The 16919-nt window shown below is 40.6% G+C and overlaps 1 protein-coding gene across 1 annotated transcript in view; it reads left to right on the plus strand.

The window, feature by feature from the left end:
- The first annotated feature begins 3630 nt into the window (after positions 1 to 3630).
- Positions 3631 to 16919, plus strand: part of WIF1 (WNT inhibitory factor 1) — a 91976-nt gene continuing 78687 nt past the window's right edge. The window contains exons 1-2 of the mRNA XM_061416602.1: positions 3631 to 4093; positions 4643 to 4782. Of these exons, the coding sequence (XP_061272586.1) occupies positions 3946 to 4093; positions 4643 to 4782 (288 nt within the window). The 5' untranslated portion in view covers positions 3631 to 3945. The remainder of the gene's footprint in view (positions 4094 to 4642; positions 4783 to 16919) is intronic.

The raw sequence follows: 16919 nt of genomic DNA on the forward strand, positions 1-16919 counted from the left end.
TAGCGTATAACATTTGCTCCTTCCTCCCCTTCAAAAACCAAAAGAAAGCAAATCCAGTATTTTTAAATAACCCTTTTCTCTACCATAAAATGTAATTTCTCCAAGTGTCCACTGCTGGGGAGAAGTAAACAGAGAAAAAAATTCCTTACAGCTGTATATATCACCAGTATCACCAGTACCAGAATCAACTGTTGCACAAGAACCTCCCTCAGAAGAAGTTGAGTTAGGAGGGAATTTAGTGCCTCTTTTTCTCTACCAAAAAGTAAATTTTATGAAGGCTATTTACCGATTACTATTTGATTAGAACAGCCTGTAGAGGGCGTCCTTACATTAAGAGCTAGAGGGGTTAGAGCACTATTGAGGGAAAAAAATACTTTCAACTAAAACTGCACCTTTCTGGAGTAAAGAAAATGTCTACTGTGTTGTGAAATTATTATCTTTGGGGAACAATTGGCATTACAATGCTAAAGTGCTTTAAGTATTGCTGAATGTATATGAATGCATTACATAAATGAATATTCACTGAAATAAAAAATAGTGAAATCTTTGAATAGATGTGAATTTTATTGTAAAGGTAGAACAGCTGTGAAGGTTTGGTTGCAAACAGACTTAATCATGATTTACTTGTCAGTGTGAGGTATAGTGGTTAAGAGAATAGGCTTTGAAATCAGAGTGACTGGGATTTGAACCCTGACTCTACCACTGACCAGGTAAGTAACCATAGTTAGCACTGGGTAACCACAGTCAGCTAACTTACTGGACCTTTTTGAGCCTGGTTTCTCCATCAGTAACGTGGGAATAATAATATCACCTACCTATTTAAAAGTGTTGTGAGAAGTAAGCTCTTAAAGTACTTTTACAATTAAGAAGTTCAAATCCATTGGAGATTTCTTGTTGTTAGGGAAATTAAAATGGAGGAAGTCTTGTTTTGGCTTCAGAAGCAGGAGAGCAGGTTCTGACTTGCTTCTGACTGGCCTGGACACTGCCTGGATTCTGTGCCTATCTGCAAACACAAGTCAGGCAGCACTGTAGATTAAAAAAAAAGGAGGTAGGTCTGGAATTCTTGAGCTCCTGAGGGTCTGGCCAGCATCCCCACACCCCAACCCCAGATCTAACAAAATCCTATGACTCACAAGATAAAACAAACAGCATTGTAAAAGTTTAAAAAAGAACCAGGGCTGCACTTTTGTGTGCAAATTGATGATATGTTTGTAGCCCAGGATTGTAAGTGGGAGCCCTGGAAACTGTAATTTGAAGTCTCACCCATGGGGTGGACGCATTGCCCAGGACCTTTTCCCAAATGGGACTCCAGATTGCTATTAATGAGGGACTTCCTAGGGCTGTTCAAGCCTGGATGTTGGTTGGCGCAATTTGGTGATATATGTGCTTTTACTTTTCTTTATTCTTTTTTCAGTTCAGTTGCTCAGCCATATCCAAATCTTTGCTACCCCATGGACTGCAGCACACCAGGCTTCCCTGTCCAGCACCAACTCCTAGAGCTTGCTCAAACTCATGTCCATTGAGTCAGTGATACCATCCAACCATCTTATCCTCTGTCTTCCCCTTCTCCTGCCTTCAATTTTTCCCAGCATCAGGGTCTTTTCCAATGAGTCAGTTCTTCACATCAGGTGGCCAAAGTACTGGAGTTTCAACTTCAGCTTCAGTCCTTTCGGTGAATATTCAGGACTGATTTCCTTTAGGGTTGACTAGTTTGATCTCCTTGTGGTCCAAGGGACTCTCAAGAGTCTTCTTCAACACCACAGTTTAAAAGCATCAATTCTTCTGTGCTCAGCTTTCTTTATGGTCCAACTCTCACATCCATACATGACTGCTGGAAAAACCATAGCTTTCACTAGAAGGATCTTTGTCTTTTCTTTTAATGACTGTATAATTGAAATGAAGGCAATTAATCCTCGATTAAATATTGAAATTGTTTATTGTGTGACCAGTGGTTTCTTTTGTTAACAAATCCTTCAAACCTAAAATGAAAGCAAAACTTTCATCAAAACACTTGTTCTTTTTGAAGATGAACAGTTGTACCACTGAAAATATTTCATAATTAGAAATGCATATGCTTTAGTAACTCATGACCCAATACTTAATGCATGCACCTGTTCCACTTCAGGTTTGTTCTCTCACCTTGTACCTGTGTGCTCAGTAATGTCCGACTCTTTGTGACCCCCTAGACTGTTGACCACCAGGCTCCTCTGTCCATGGGATTTCCCAGGCAAGAATACTGGAGTGGGTTGCCATTTCCTTCTCCAGAGGATCTTCCTGACCCAGGAATGGAACCCATGCCTCTCCTGCACTGACAGGCGGATTCTTTACCATTAAGCCACCAGGGAAGCCCCTCCCCACAAGGGATTGAGTCAAACAATATGCCAAACCCCACAGGCTCAATCCTTGGGACATCTGTTGCAGCATTTGGATGCCAAAAAACAGAGAAGTAAACAACCTTATTCTGAGTCTGAAATCTAAGTTAAACAAAAGAAGAAACCCCCTTTTGCTTCCGTTTTCATCACACACCCAAGGAATTTGGCAGGGGGGCAAATTAAATCCCTACTGGGGTTTAATGGGTGTAGCTGGCCAGAGCCCATTGCCAGCCAACTACTCTTCCCGTATGCAAGGCCAGAGCCTTGGCTTGCTCTAAAGCGCCTGAGATTTCAGTACCAGCGCGGCACGCCTCCAAATTTCTCAATATACTCGCAACTATGAAGATAGTCGGAGAAGGCAGTGGCACCCTACTCCAGTACTCCTGCCTGGAAAATCCCATGGACGGAGGAGCCTGGTGGGCTACAGTCCATGGAATCGCTGAGGGTCGGACACGACTCAGTGACTTCACTTTCACTTTTCACTTTCATGCATTGGAGAACGAGATGGCAACCCACTCCAGTGTTCTTGCCTGGAGAATCCCAGGGACGGGGGAGCCTGGTGGGCTGCCGTCTATGGGGTCACACAGAGTCAGACACGACTGAAGTGACTTAGCAGCAACATGAAGATAGTCATGACTTTTTGAGCCCGACCCCAGCACGTTAGGCAAGCCTGTCATCCAGAGCTCAGGGTGCTGCCGGTGAGCAGGGAGAAGAGCGTCCCCAGCTGTAAAAAGCATTCTCCGCAGTGTCAGACAAGCGAGGAGTGAAAGCCCCACGCCCTGGTCAGCCCCAGCGCCAGCAACCAGGGCACTTCTGGACAGTGGACTCTCGGGTTTTAAATAGATGGGAATGCGCCAAGTGTTTGCAGAGTGAAGAATGACAGGGGTGGAATATGGGAGAAGTGGGACAGTGAGAAAAGTGGAGGAATATGAGCCTTCATTTAACACCGGGGTACCAATGGAACTTATCATCATTATTATCGTCTGGGTTCAGTCAAGCCTTAATAAGTCAATTCACCGCATTTCCCTCCGTTCATGCCTCATCTGGCCAGAGGCAGCGCAAGTGACGTCCCAGGGGTCCCTTGGAGGGCCCTTTTCCGCGTCTGCTCCCAAGCGGCGCACGGCGGGTGGACTAGGTCTCCGGGGTTCCGCGCCTCCCCACCCCCGCGCGTCCCCCCAGCGCCCCCCAGTGGCGGCCGACTGGGCACCGTCACTCATTGCTCGCACCGCACTTGCGCCTGCCCTTCCTGCTCTAACTCTCCCGCTATATTTAACCCTCTGACCGTTGTGTCTCCTTCGGCGGGCTGGCATCTCCTGCTTTGCCAGTCTTGCGCCTCCGCTCCCTCCTCTCCCACCTGCTCCCCGTTCCCTTGTCCCGCTCTCTCCAGTTCTTCTCCCTCCTCCTACTCCTCCTCCAGCACACCCAGGCTCACGTACCAGAGCCAAGAGGCTACACGCCCAGCCGTCTACGCGGGGAACTGCTCCGGCTGGGAGACAACTTAAGGGCGGCAGGTTGGGTAGGTGCGGGAGGAGTTTCAGCTGCGAGAACCACGATCCAGGAGGTCCGGAGTAGCATGGCCCGGAAAAGCGCCTTCCCTGCCGGCGCGCTCTGGCTCTGGAGCATCCTCCCGTGCCTGCTGGTGTTGCGAGCGGAGGTCGGGCAGCAGCCGGAGGAAAGCCTGTACCTGTGGATCGACGCTCACCAGGCGAGAGTGCTCATAGGTAAGGTTTCGCGGGAGCTTCTACTTCTTCCCAAATGCCTGGGTCTTCACGCCCTGCAGCTCTTCTATTAAAGGAGAGATACATGCATTTAGAATGTTTGTAAAACTTAATTTCCAAGGAAGATTGTCCCCTTTTTAGTTAGTTGCGTGTTTGCTAAGCCCCTTCAGTCGTGTCGGACTCTTCGATCCTATGGACTATCGCTTTTCCATCTAAAAGCGTTTAAGCTTTTCTCTCCATAAATCTAAGCTGTTCTAATGTTCTGATCATGCTGTTGTTGGTTTCTACAATCCAGCGTTTTTCAGTGGACCGAGCATGTGTTGGCACCAGTTTACCCCACAGTTCACTCCGTTTCACTGAAAGCATGTCTTTGCCATCATTCTTATCATCCACAGGAACATTAATTGGTACTTGAAGGCAGGTGCTTTGTGAAAAGAAATGACCCATTACTAATTCTTCGGTGTTCTTTTGGCACGCAAGTTCTGTTTTGGATTCTTCTAAGTTCAGCTAGTTTGATAGCTTTATTTCTTTGTGTGTGTGTTTTTAAACCAGGACTTGAAGAAGATATCTTGATTGTTTCAGAGGGGAAAATGGCCCCCTTTACACATGATTTCAGAAGAGCACAGCAGAGAATGCCAGCTATTCCTGTCAATATCCATTCTATGAATTTCACCTGGCAAGCTGCAGGGCAGGTGAGTCCTGTTAACCAGAAAGGCTGGAGAAAATCACCCTATAATATTTCCAGCACCTGATGGCAGATAGAAATAAGGCGATATAACATGTAGTCGGCTACATTTTTCTTTTTTACAATTTTCAAGAGTGATTTCTCATCTGATCTCCAAAGCAAATAAAGAGTTAACTCCCATTTATTTAAATATGTCACATAAATTGAAGATTCCCAGAAGAAAGAGCTAGGCAAAGTGCCTAAGATCACTATTTTGATAAGTCTCAGTGTCTTCAGACTGCTGGAAATATAATGACCTCAAATAGCAGCATGACTTTTTTCTGTGCTCATTGACTTTAAAATTTAACATAATACTTAAAAGTCTCTTTTCCCCATAGTATCGATATATACCAACCAACCATCTGTGACATTGTTTACACTTTAAAACAATTTTTAAAGTCTGTAAGTACTTTTGATATTGTGCCTTTGAAAAAATGACATATTGAGTGTTATTCACTAATGATAACACTATATATTTCTGGTACAAGTTCACAGACTCAAAGTGTCATAGAAGAATGTTTGTAAAATATTGGAAGCTATTGGTTTTTTAATACCTTCACATGAAAAAGAAAACTACACTGTATTTTTATGAAGAAGCATTCCTTTTATTTCTTAGCATATTAGCATCTTTTTTTATGTTTCAGTATTAAATGACCTGTATTTTGGAAAAGAAAGGGAAGATAAAATGTAAGCTTAGTTTCTTTTGTTCAATTGGAGAATTTACTCTAGAGGACAAATGGTAAGTTAATAAATTCTTCTGCTCATTAGTGGGTAAAATGTGTCTACTTATGAAAATCATTGTAATTAAAACCACATTTTAGGTCTTTTTATTCTAAAGCTGCTTAAATGGCTATTTTCATAAAGAATGTGATCCAGAAAACACTTTATAAAAAGTAGTTACTTTGAATTGAGACACCACTTTGGTTCTCTCTAATTACCTGCTGTAGTATAGGCATGATTATTTAAGCTGCCTTTTCCACAGGTCTGTTCTCTCATTTTTCCTTTCAACTCTAGATCCTTCAACACTTCCATTGTCATACAGGAATAGATGTTTTGGGTCCACCAGAGTTCCTAACAGGAGGGTCATCTATTCTAATACCCCCATTTTGCAGATAAGCTCACTGAAGCTCCTACTGCTCTCTGAGGAGGGTATTCCTTCCTTCCCCCGCTACAGTTTCCTCTTCATAGATACTTTATGGACAGCTAATCTTGAATTATTGTGAAACCCAGTGATAAATCAATGAATGGCCTTTTATTGTCACCTTTTATTTTTCACCTGAATCTATTGTGTTTGACCACTTGTCAGCTGGGATCAATATTGATTCTGTGATTTTAAAAAGGAACATTTTCTTTATTTATACTTCTATAGATTTGTAAGAACCATTAGGGACTTCCCTTGTGTGTCAGTGGTAAGAAACCTACCTGTCAACGTGGGATACAAGGGTTTGATCCCTGGGCTGGGAAGACCCCCTGGAGGAGAAAATGGTAACCCATTCAAGTATCCTTGCCTAGGAAATCCCATGAACAGAGGAGCCTGGCAGGCTACAGTCTATGGGGGTCAAAAAAAGAGTCGGACACAACTTAGTGACCAAACAACAGCAAAGAACCGTTAGTTTGACTTGCACCCCTCCCTAGCTGACAGTGTTCAGTAACTTCAGGCAAAGTAGAAAATATTAGTAGCTCTGGTTAGTTGATTTGATTGGTTTATCAATCTATTTATTTTTCCTATGAGTTTGTCTTCCGAAGAATGGAACTTGAAGCAAAGGCTTAAATTCCATGCTCTCTCCCCTTTGCAAACGTTGTCATATTGTTGAGTACAAAATGGATTGCATATCCAAGAATCTGAGGAATATTTCTTGTAGAGGATTAGAGAGGGTGGTGGAACTGGCATGTAGATGAAGCTTCAAGAGTCTTTTTCTCTCTGGTTTAGTTGTTGATTCCTCTTGTGGATTATGCTGGCCAATGTTAGCACCTCAGTTCAGTTTGCTCCAGATTGGTTACCACAGGTAACTGTGTGAAATCTGTTATGTTTCCTTTTTGGAGGAGTGGGGGATACTGAGAAAGGAGAAAGGATCTACATGATGCCAAACAGCAAGATGTTTTAAAATATTATTTAGATGTGACTAATGCCAATAAAGTTCTGTGATTCCAGCACCATAATTTTTGAAATGCATGGAAATTTTGAATATGGAAAAAATATGACTTCAATACCAAAAAATACTCTAAGACTTTAGAAAGGCAACTTTGGCTAAATCCAAACCACATCAAAGCATCTACATGGAAAAATGAAGAGTTCCTTCCATTATCTAATTATTTCATTCAAAATGTCAAACATTTAGGGATTTCAGCACAAGCAAGACACATAGCTTATTAATGAAAATTTAATCTTAAATATTAAATGTTTCAGTAACCATGGAAAATTAAAAATTTTAGGATTGAAGATCCAGTAGGTGTTATCTACTTCCAATAAAGTATTTGTTCACTAACCCATGCTATTCTTGGGGCCATTTAAAATGACTTTCATGTTTGACTCCAAACAAATGCAAATAAAAATTACAGTGAGATTCGTATTCTCACACTACGTTGGTCAAGTTTTTAAAAGTATTTTTAGTTTGTGGAGGATTATCCTTACTGATTTGTTTCTGATGCATGTTAGCTTTTCTGTAGGGCAATTTGACTCTGATGGCAAAAGAATTGACATGGATCATTTGACTAGGATATTTTACTCCCAGAGATTCATCTTGAGAAAATAATCATGGATACGAATAAAGTTTTTGGTGCCAGCCTGTTCGTGGTCATGCTATTAATAAAAGGAAAAAAATGGGCAACCTAGAAGTCTCTGATAATGGCAAGAAGCATTAATAAAAATATCTAGATATCTACTCAATGCCATGGAAAGATGTTCATGACAAATTATGCAATAGCCTATAATAGTATATTCTGTTTAGTTTCATTACAGAATATATGGACAGTTATAGGAAAACATGTCTGATAAATGTCTAATCCTCCAAGGTGTTAACATTAGTTATATCTACCTTTTGGTTTTGGTTTTCTATGTTTTGGTTTATCTATGTTTTGGTTTTTCCACAGTGAATGTGTTTTGATTTGTAATTTTAAAAATTATTTTACATTAAACGTATGTAAAAAGTTATACTTCAGCGTCTAAAACTGGATGATGTACTGTATTATAAATAGTTTACTTATATTTTTATCCAGTTTCATTTTTGCACTGCAGATCACTCAACAAAATGGTAAAATGGCTGATCATAACCTATGGATCCCAAAGAATTTGCTTATGTATAGTTCTCACTGACTATTTTTTTGTGAAATCTTCAAAAGTCTGCTTTGCTAAACTTTCCTGCCTGAAATCAGATTCCTTGACCTCTTCCTCTCTCTTAAAAATTCTGTCTCTACTTGATTGCCCATTTAAAATATTCATTCATTTTATGACGTGCACCTTCTCAAGGCTTTTAGATTAGAGAATTTCTACTAAAGAGGCTTAAGCTTAGAAGATTGGGATAATTAAAGGGAAAATAGTCTTTATTACTGTATATAACTTTTAATAGTTGATATTTTTCAATGAGGCATTCTTTATTCTAATTTTTCCCTAAATTTGAGATAAGTAGAGGCCAAGAGCAACTACTTTGGTTTTCTACACTACACACTAATTAAACATTTTATTTGGAAAATAACCCTTTCTAAACCAAAAGGCTTTCAAATAAAACTTTAATGAGAAGTTTTGTTAGACAAATCTGAATTCTAATACTGAGACACCACTCTTGATTTCCATATGAAGAAATTTGGTGTCAGGCCAAATATTTTATTTCTAGAAATTGTATAAATAGATCTTTGTTTATAAAGATTATATAGACTTGATCTTAATCACTTTACTATATTCTATCACTTGCATAAAGATGCTAAGGTACTATGACTCTGGTCCCTAGTTAATAGGGCATCCCTTTTTCTGTTGGCTTCTGGTAGCGGTAATGATGAATTTATGCTGAGCCATCTATGCTAGTTTTCCTATCTTCTTATGACCAAATGCCTGTACTTCATGATGTTTGGCAAGGGTTGGAATGAAATTGGTGTCTATGGAAGAGAAATCTTCTGGATGAAGATAATGGGCCAATATTAACTTTAAGTCCATCACCTGAATTATTAAGCAAGCTCTGATGATCTGTACCAACAAGTCCAGATCTTAGAGTAAGCTTTTTGTCATGTATCATTGTTGTTTAGTTGCTGAGTCGTGTCCGACTCTTAAAACCCCATGGGCTATCCATGGGATTTCCCAGGCAAGAACACAGAAGTTGGTTGCCATTTCCTTCTCCAGGGGATCTTCCCAACCCAGGAATTGAACCAGAGGTTCTTGCCGCTTCTCCTACATTGCAAGCGGGCTCTTTACCACTGAGTCACCAGGAAAGCCCGGTATAGTAGTCATGTATAGTGGTCATAATTCTTGCAACCTCTAAAAGATATATATATATATATATATATATATATATATATATATATATATTCATTTTTCTCAGTTTTAGGATGTTTAAAAACAAAAGTTTAGAACATTGCTGTGGATACAGGAAAGGAAGAACGTTTTACCTGCTGCCCTGGGGAAATGGGTGGACATGTGTATGGTGTGGAAAATTTACTTTATTGGATTAAACTGCAGGAACATGCTCCTTTGTTCAATGTGTGATCATTGAAAATAGAAAATAGTAGATATGCTGAAGATACAGTGTATAAAGTGAAATATCTTCCAAAATGTAAGGTTAAATATAAATGTGTTCATAACTTTTATTAGCTCTCTACAATTAAAAAAACTTCTTGAATTACTGAAAACTGCCAGAATAACAATAATATAAAGCCAACTATAAGGAAAGACTGAGACTTTTGCCTAGATTGTTGTGTCTTTGTAAATGATTCCAGTTAGCACCCAAATTTAGCCTTTTTTGGTTGTTTTTAAGTGAAGCATTGTTGTTTTATTATAGAATGTTGTGTTATTTTATATGTACAGCAAGGTGGTTCAGTTATACATATATATATTATTTTTTAGATGGTTCAGTTATACATGTATATATATTTTTTGAAGATTCTTTTCTATTATAGATTACAAACTATTGAATATAGTTCCCTGTGCTATACAGTAGGTCCTTGTTTTTTATTTTATATATAATAGTGTGTAATGTAATGCACATGCATGCATAATGTGTATCTTTGCAATCTCATGGACTATAGCCCACCAGGCTCCTCTGTCCATGGGATCTTCCAGGCAAGAATACTGGAGCGGGTTGCCATTTCCTTCTCCAGGAGATTTTCCTGACATAGAGATCAAACCTGTGTCTCCTTTATTGGCAAGCAGATTCTTTACCTCTGTGCCACCTGGAAAGCCTGTATATGTGTATTTGTATCCAAATTCAGATTTAAAATGAAGAAAGTACCATTGAGGGGAAAAAAAAGTCAGAAACAGACTATTTTCCTGACAACTGACTCACATTTTTGCTAGGTTTTTTTTTTTTTTAATAGGATCACTCTACTGACAGGTATCTATAAAATCAACTGGATCATCCCCTAGAGAGCTTGTTTTGCAGTATGGTGGTTGATATGATGTAACACTGGGCCCCTTAATTTGGTTGCAATTCCAAGTCTCAAATTTCCCCTTGGACTGGTTGTGTTAAGAAGACCTGTATTAAAATGGTATTTTCCTTCCTTTCTCCCCTTGACCAAAATCAAAGAAAAACAATAGAGAGTGAATTTTCATTTAAATACTTCCTCTCGCTCTTCAAAGCAACTGCCAAATGCCCTTAAATACCTCCTCCCAACTCTGAAGTTATGGTAGTGCTTATTGTCATTAGTTAAATCCTTCAATGTGTACCGTCCACATTTTTTTCCTGATGGAGTTATGATTGTGTTGGTGGTTACAACCCAAGTAGTTTATCCCTTTGCACCCTTGGAGTTTGCAGTGGTTTTATGTCACCAAATGAAGGAAATGCCTCGATTTTTGATCCCTGTTTCATGGTTTCCAAGTGAGAACGTGGAAACGTTTACATACTGTGGGCATGATTTCTTCTTTTAAAAAAGAAGGTACTCATATCAAAAGCACAACTTTAAACCTTTAGTGTTTAGATTCTGCTGCGTTGTGGTATTTTGCATTGTGGTGTTGTGGACGTGCCACCAGGGATCAAAGAGTAATTCTGCAGAGGGCCCATTTCATTAAGCAAGCAGGCATGTGCCAGCCATCTGTTGTATCCACTGATAGAAAACAGCAGTAAGTTTCTCAAACTTTTGCCAGGGAAAAAAAAGAGAGACTTTATAGCTTAGAGGAGATGAGTTGCAAGGTACCTTGTAAGCCTCATCTGGTTCTAGAGCGATTTATATGGCATAAATGTAAACCCTGCTGGGTCTTCCTCACACAGTGGTGTCAACATACATAAACAAACCTTTTGCTGTTATCCTCTACGTTTATTCCTGACTTTTAAATGTTTGCACCAATAGAAATCTTTTAACTTGTTGTGGTGAGGTGGAAAGAAATGATGTTCGATAAAGCATTTTTTTTAAATCAAGACTTTATTGAATATATGTTACACAGCATTCTTTAACATTTAGGTCTCAGCATAGTTGTTTTGGGTTAAACTCATTTAACTTAAATGTCCCTGATGAGTAGGATGAGTGTTGTAAGGAAAGAATTTGAGGATTGAAGAGCGTACAGGAAGGGAGACACCTTCCATAGCCCGAGAGTGGACTTTCGTCTAACACTCTGAAATGAATTGTCTCCAAGGGAACACTTGCTGTCAAAGCAAGAGACTACTGGGAAAGGGGTGCCTGGGTGGAGAGCAGTAGGGTAAGGGAACCCAGGAGGACTGCTCTGCCATATGGCTCACTGTCTTGGGTTTTATGGTGATGGGATTAGTTTCTGGGTTTTCTCTAGCCAGTCATTCTGACTGAGGGTTCTTTCTCATGCCCCATGCATTGCTCAGCCAAGAGGGATTCCAGCGAGGAGGGTTCTGGGAAGTTGGTAGGACATGTGGCGTCTCCTTTTGACCTTTCCCAAATTCTTCCGGTTGGTGGTGGCTTGTTAGTTCCATGTTCCTTACCAGACCTCCTGTTATAAGATGACTCATGCAGATAGTTACTATGGTGCCTAACCGGGGTGGATAAGTTTCTGTCAGTGTTTCCCCTAACAAGAATGTAGTGAAAATGCTCTTCATCTTTCAGCCACATCTCTGGAAGAAGTATTATCAGATCAGGGCTTCTTTTGCTGCAGTTTTTTAGCCAGCTTTCTCCATTTGCCAGCCTGGGATGAACTTGGTTACATTCCCTTGAACACTTCGTGGATGAGGAGTTGTTCTCCCATGCAGTGTTTCTCTCTGCTGCTGGCACTCAGTCAGTGAACAGATACGGACACTCAGTCAGTCACTGGAGCATACAAAGAGGAGTAAACATGGTCCCTGCCCTCAGGGAGCCCATAGTCTAGGAAACAGATATCCGTCACACCCAGGCAAATGAGGTTAGAAAGTCTAGGGCTGGCTGAGAGCACAAAGAAGGCCACCCCTTTCCCTGTCTGGAGGAGGAAGGGAGCCAGGAGCTGAGCAGGTGACTTCCGAATTAATTCCTGCAGGATAAGTAAGCTTTCACCAGACCAGCAAGAGAAGAAAGTGCTTTTCAAGTGAAGAGCTCAGGCTGTTCAAGGGCGTGGAGGTCTTAAAGGGGAAGGCATCTTTTAGGTGATCACAGTGGATCTTGTATCTTATCTGACAGGTTATGGAAATTCAGTAAAGGAGATGTCAAGGTCAAACAATGGACAAGGGTTTGGGGAAGAAGAAGGTACAAACAATTTAAGGAGGTTTCTCTCTTTTCTACCATGAACAGAATGGACTCAAACATTTTGCAGCTTTGTCCCAGGGACATATTAAGTAAATCTGGTTTCTCTGTTAAGTTGACAGTGGCTTTTCTTTTTTAAAATTTATTTGAGTATAGTTGATTTACAGTGTTGTATTAATTTCTGCTGTACAGCAAAGTGACTCAGATATACATATACATAGATATACACACATTCTTTTTCATTTTCATTTATGGTTTATCACAGATATGAAATATAGTTCCCTGTGCTATATAGTAGGGCCTCGTTGTTTATCGTTTCTATACATAATAGTTTGCATTTGCGAATCCCAAACTCCTAAAACATCCCTTCCCCAAACCCTCTCCCACTTGGCAACCACAAGCCTGTGGTTTCATGTTTGCAACCTCTGTGTCTGCATGTTTCATAGATAAATTAATTTATGTCATATTTTAGATTATGTGACAATGGCTTTTCTACAACTATAATTTAGCTCTTGTTTTTCTTACTAAACTTTTGAAAGTTTGTGATGATTAGTCTCAGCTCCAGGTTAAATTTTTTTAGGTGATTAGAGCATAGAACTATTAAAGAAAACCACTTCATATAAAAAAAAAATCACTTTATGTGAGTGCATAGGAAAACAATTTGCTGATGGAATCTAGAGCTTTGCACTTACTGTAGAAGGATGCTTAAGTAAAGAAAATAATGTTCAAAGAGGAATTGACTTAGCATTCTCAACTCTTATATTACATTTCTAATTATTAAGAAAAACTTTCCAAGTATCAAGAAAAAGTATGATAAAGATAATAGGAATTATACTTGGCAGGTGATCTTGCAGTTGAAATGATAAGAAGTTGAACAGTGTAAATGGATGAATTCAAACTATGCCTGCTTCTTCAAGTATTCGATTTTCTTTCAAAACCTATGAGTTAAAACTCTAGGATCAAGGAACAAATGTCTCTGCCTCTGAGAGATACATTTTATCTTCTTTTTAGATTTTATGGATGAATCTGATGAAAGACACTTGGAAAATATCAGGCATTTTTGAAACCTATTCACCTGAACAAATCTCCCAGGCAGCAGTGTGTTGTGGGCCTGGGACAAAGCGACATATTTAGGGAGTGAATTCTTAGCTGACAGTGAGATAAAGGACATGAACCCAGTCCCTGCTTAGCTGCTCTTGGCCAGAACTCAGATCATGCCTTGGGTACAAAACATAATCAAGAACCCAGTCCCATATGGCTGGTTCATGTTGATGTATGGCAGAAACCAACACAATATTGTAAAGCAGTTATCCTTCAATTAAAAGTAAATGTTTCTTTAAAAAAAAAAAAAAAACTAAAAAGACAATCAGAATAAAACAACAAAGACAAAAAAACCAAAAGAACCCAATCCCTGCCCTTGAGAAAACTAGAAGCCAACAAGAGAGGCAGCTATATGGAGACAGATCACTTTAAGAATTCCTGGTAAGTAGTGTTGTAGAAGCCGGAGAAGGCAATGGCACCCCACTCCAGTACTCCTGCCTGGAAAATCCCATGGATGGAGGAGCCTGGAAGGCTGCAGTCCATGGGGTCACTAAGGGTCGGACACGACTGAGCAACTTCACTTTCACTTTTCACTTTCGTGCACTGGAGAAGGAAATGGCAACCCACTCCAGTATTCTTGCCTGGAGGATCCCAGGGACGGGGGAGCCTGGTGGGCTGCCATCTATGGGGTCGCACAGAGTCAGACACGACTGAAGCGACTTAGCAGCAGCAGCAGCAGTGTTGTAGAAGTACTGAAGCATTCCCAGGTTAGAATGAGAGCACACAGGAGAAAGATCTCTGGCCCTGAGTCTGAACTGGACAAGCACAAATGTGGAAGAGGGGATGATTTTCAGGGAAAGGAGACAACGTAAAGCAAGGCATAGAGACCAGGCATACATTATCTGGGGAACTAGTACTTTGGTGTGGCTGGAGTGTATGTGCAAGGTAGGCAGTGGAGAGGAAGGCAGGGGCTAGGTCTCCACAACTTCATCCTTCATGTCAAGGCACCTGAAACTTACTCTCTAGGTAATGTTGAGTCAATCCATGAAAAAGTATGAAACAGAGTACAATAGAATCTGCCTGCAATGCAGGAGACACCAATTAGATTCCTGGGTTGGGAAGATCCCCTGGAGAAGGAAATGGCAACCCACTCCTGTATTCTTGCCTGGAGAATCCCATGTACAGAGGAGCCTGGCAGGCTTCAGTCCATGGGGTCGCAAGGGTCAGCCACGACTTAGTGACTAACCCACTGGAGTATGACAGAGGCAGTTAGAATTTAGATCATCCTGTCAGCAGAATGGGGGATGCCTCTGAGCTGGGTGTTTCTATATAGCATTATGGAAAACCCAAACAAACTTTTTGGCCAAACCACTGTTCATTTTTAATTATTTGACTCTCCCCATAAATGTTCATGACAGCAAGGACTTTGACCTATTTACCATACAATTCTAGGTCCTGGAACAGCTCCTAACACACAATGCTGCTGCTGCTAAGTCACGTCAGTCGTGTCCAACTCTGTGCGACCCCACAGATGGCAGCCCACCAGGCTCCTGTCCTTGGGATTCTCCAGGCAACAATACTGGAGTGGGTTGCCGTTTCCTTCTCCAGTGAATGAAAGTGAAAAGTGAAAGTGAAGTCGCTCAGTCGTGTCCGACTCTTTATGACCCCATGGACTGTAGCCTACCACGCTCCTCCATCCATGGGATTTTTCAGGCAAGAGTACTGGAGTGGGTTGCCATTGCCTTCTCCGGACACACAATAGGCAATCAATAATGAACTGTTGAATGACTGAATACATTATTGTTCCCATTTGAGAGAGAAAACAACTGAGAAGAGCAAAGGAAGAACAAGTGAAGGGTGACAGAACTGGGATTTAAACCTAGACAGGTGGGATCTAGAGTCCTTGCACTCCAGTGTGTAATTGCTCAGTCATATCCGACTCTCTCCAGCCCCATAGACTGTAGCCCACCAGGCTCCTCTCTGTCCATGGGATTCTCCAGGCAAGAATACTGGAGTAAGTTGCCATTTCCTTCTCTAGGGGATCTTCCCAACCCAGGGATCAAACCCGTATCTCTTCCATCTACTGCATTGGCAGATGAGTTCTTTATCCCTGAGCCACCTGGGAAGTCCTGTCCTTACTCTGATTCATGCTAAATAGGTATATGAACACAGAGCGAGCTCTGGGAACACAGAGGAGGAAGCAGCTAGCTTTGGCTGAGGAAGTAGGGGAAGGCTTCACTAGAGAAGATCTAATAATCAAAGTGGGGCTTGAAGAATGTGCATGAGGGGTTAAATCCTCTAAGATGGGAGCAAGGCACAGGAAGGAAGATATCACAGGCAGAGGCAAAAAAAAGTTGTGAAAATGCATTGTGGGCAAGGCTAATGGTACCTGAGACTGAGGCTAGTTGAGTGGAAGGGAGAATATTGGGGGTTCTGGAAGAGAGGAAATGAAGAAATGATGCTGGACACTTGGTAAGGGTCAGATGGAGAAACACTAGAACCTGCAGAAAGGTCACTTGACCAGTTCTTATATCTATACGAAAAGCTGTTGGGTTACCTCTAAACTCCTTCCAAATTCTGAACTATTAGTATTCTATACCTTAATATTAAAATATCTTTAATCATTTAATATTAATGGTAATATCTTTATATAAACTGAAATGTCTCTATATTTTTTAAATCAAAGCAGAAAAATTCTTCTTCCAGAATTGTCTCATTGTCAATGTTAAAAAGATTCACCTCAGAATCTTTTCTTTTTTATCCTATGTTAATAGTAACAGACAATACTTAATAAGTCATACTCGGGACGGGGTGCTTTTCTGAGCACTTTACAGATACTATCTCATCAGATCCTCATAACAATCCTAGGGTAGGTACTATTTTTATGTCCACTACGTAGATGAGGAAACCAGGGCATAAGAAAGTCAAATTCCTTGCCCAAGACTACACAACTAAGAACACTTATGTACACATTTATATACTTAAGAGATCTTTGATAATTTTTGGAATATCTCCTCATGCCAAAAAATAGCCATTCAAACAATACTTATCAATGTTTACATGGCCTAGGTTCTGAGAATACAAATTTTGATTGATCTACCTGCCTTCTAGGAATTCATCAGCTGGTGGTAAAGACTGGCATCAGAAAGGCCATTATGTCTTGGGGCAATCCAAGTGCTGAGTGCTAAAGAACTTCCACACATAGAGCGTTTTAGAAGAAAATGAGTTTATTAAGGATGAAGAGCAGAG

Source organism: Bos javanicus, chromosome 5, assembly GCF_032452875.1.
Source record: "Bos javanicus breed banteng chromosome 5, ARS-OSU_banteng_1.0, whole genome shotgun sequence".
NCBI classification, from domain to species: Eukaryota; Metazoa; Chordata; class Mammalia; order Artiodactyla; family Bovidae; genus Bos; species Bos javanicus.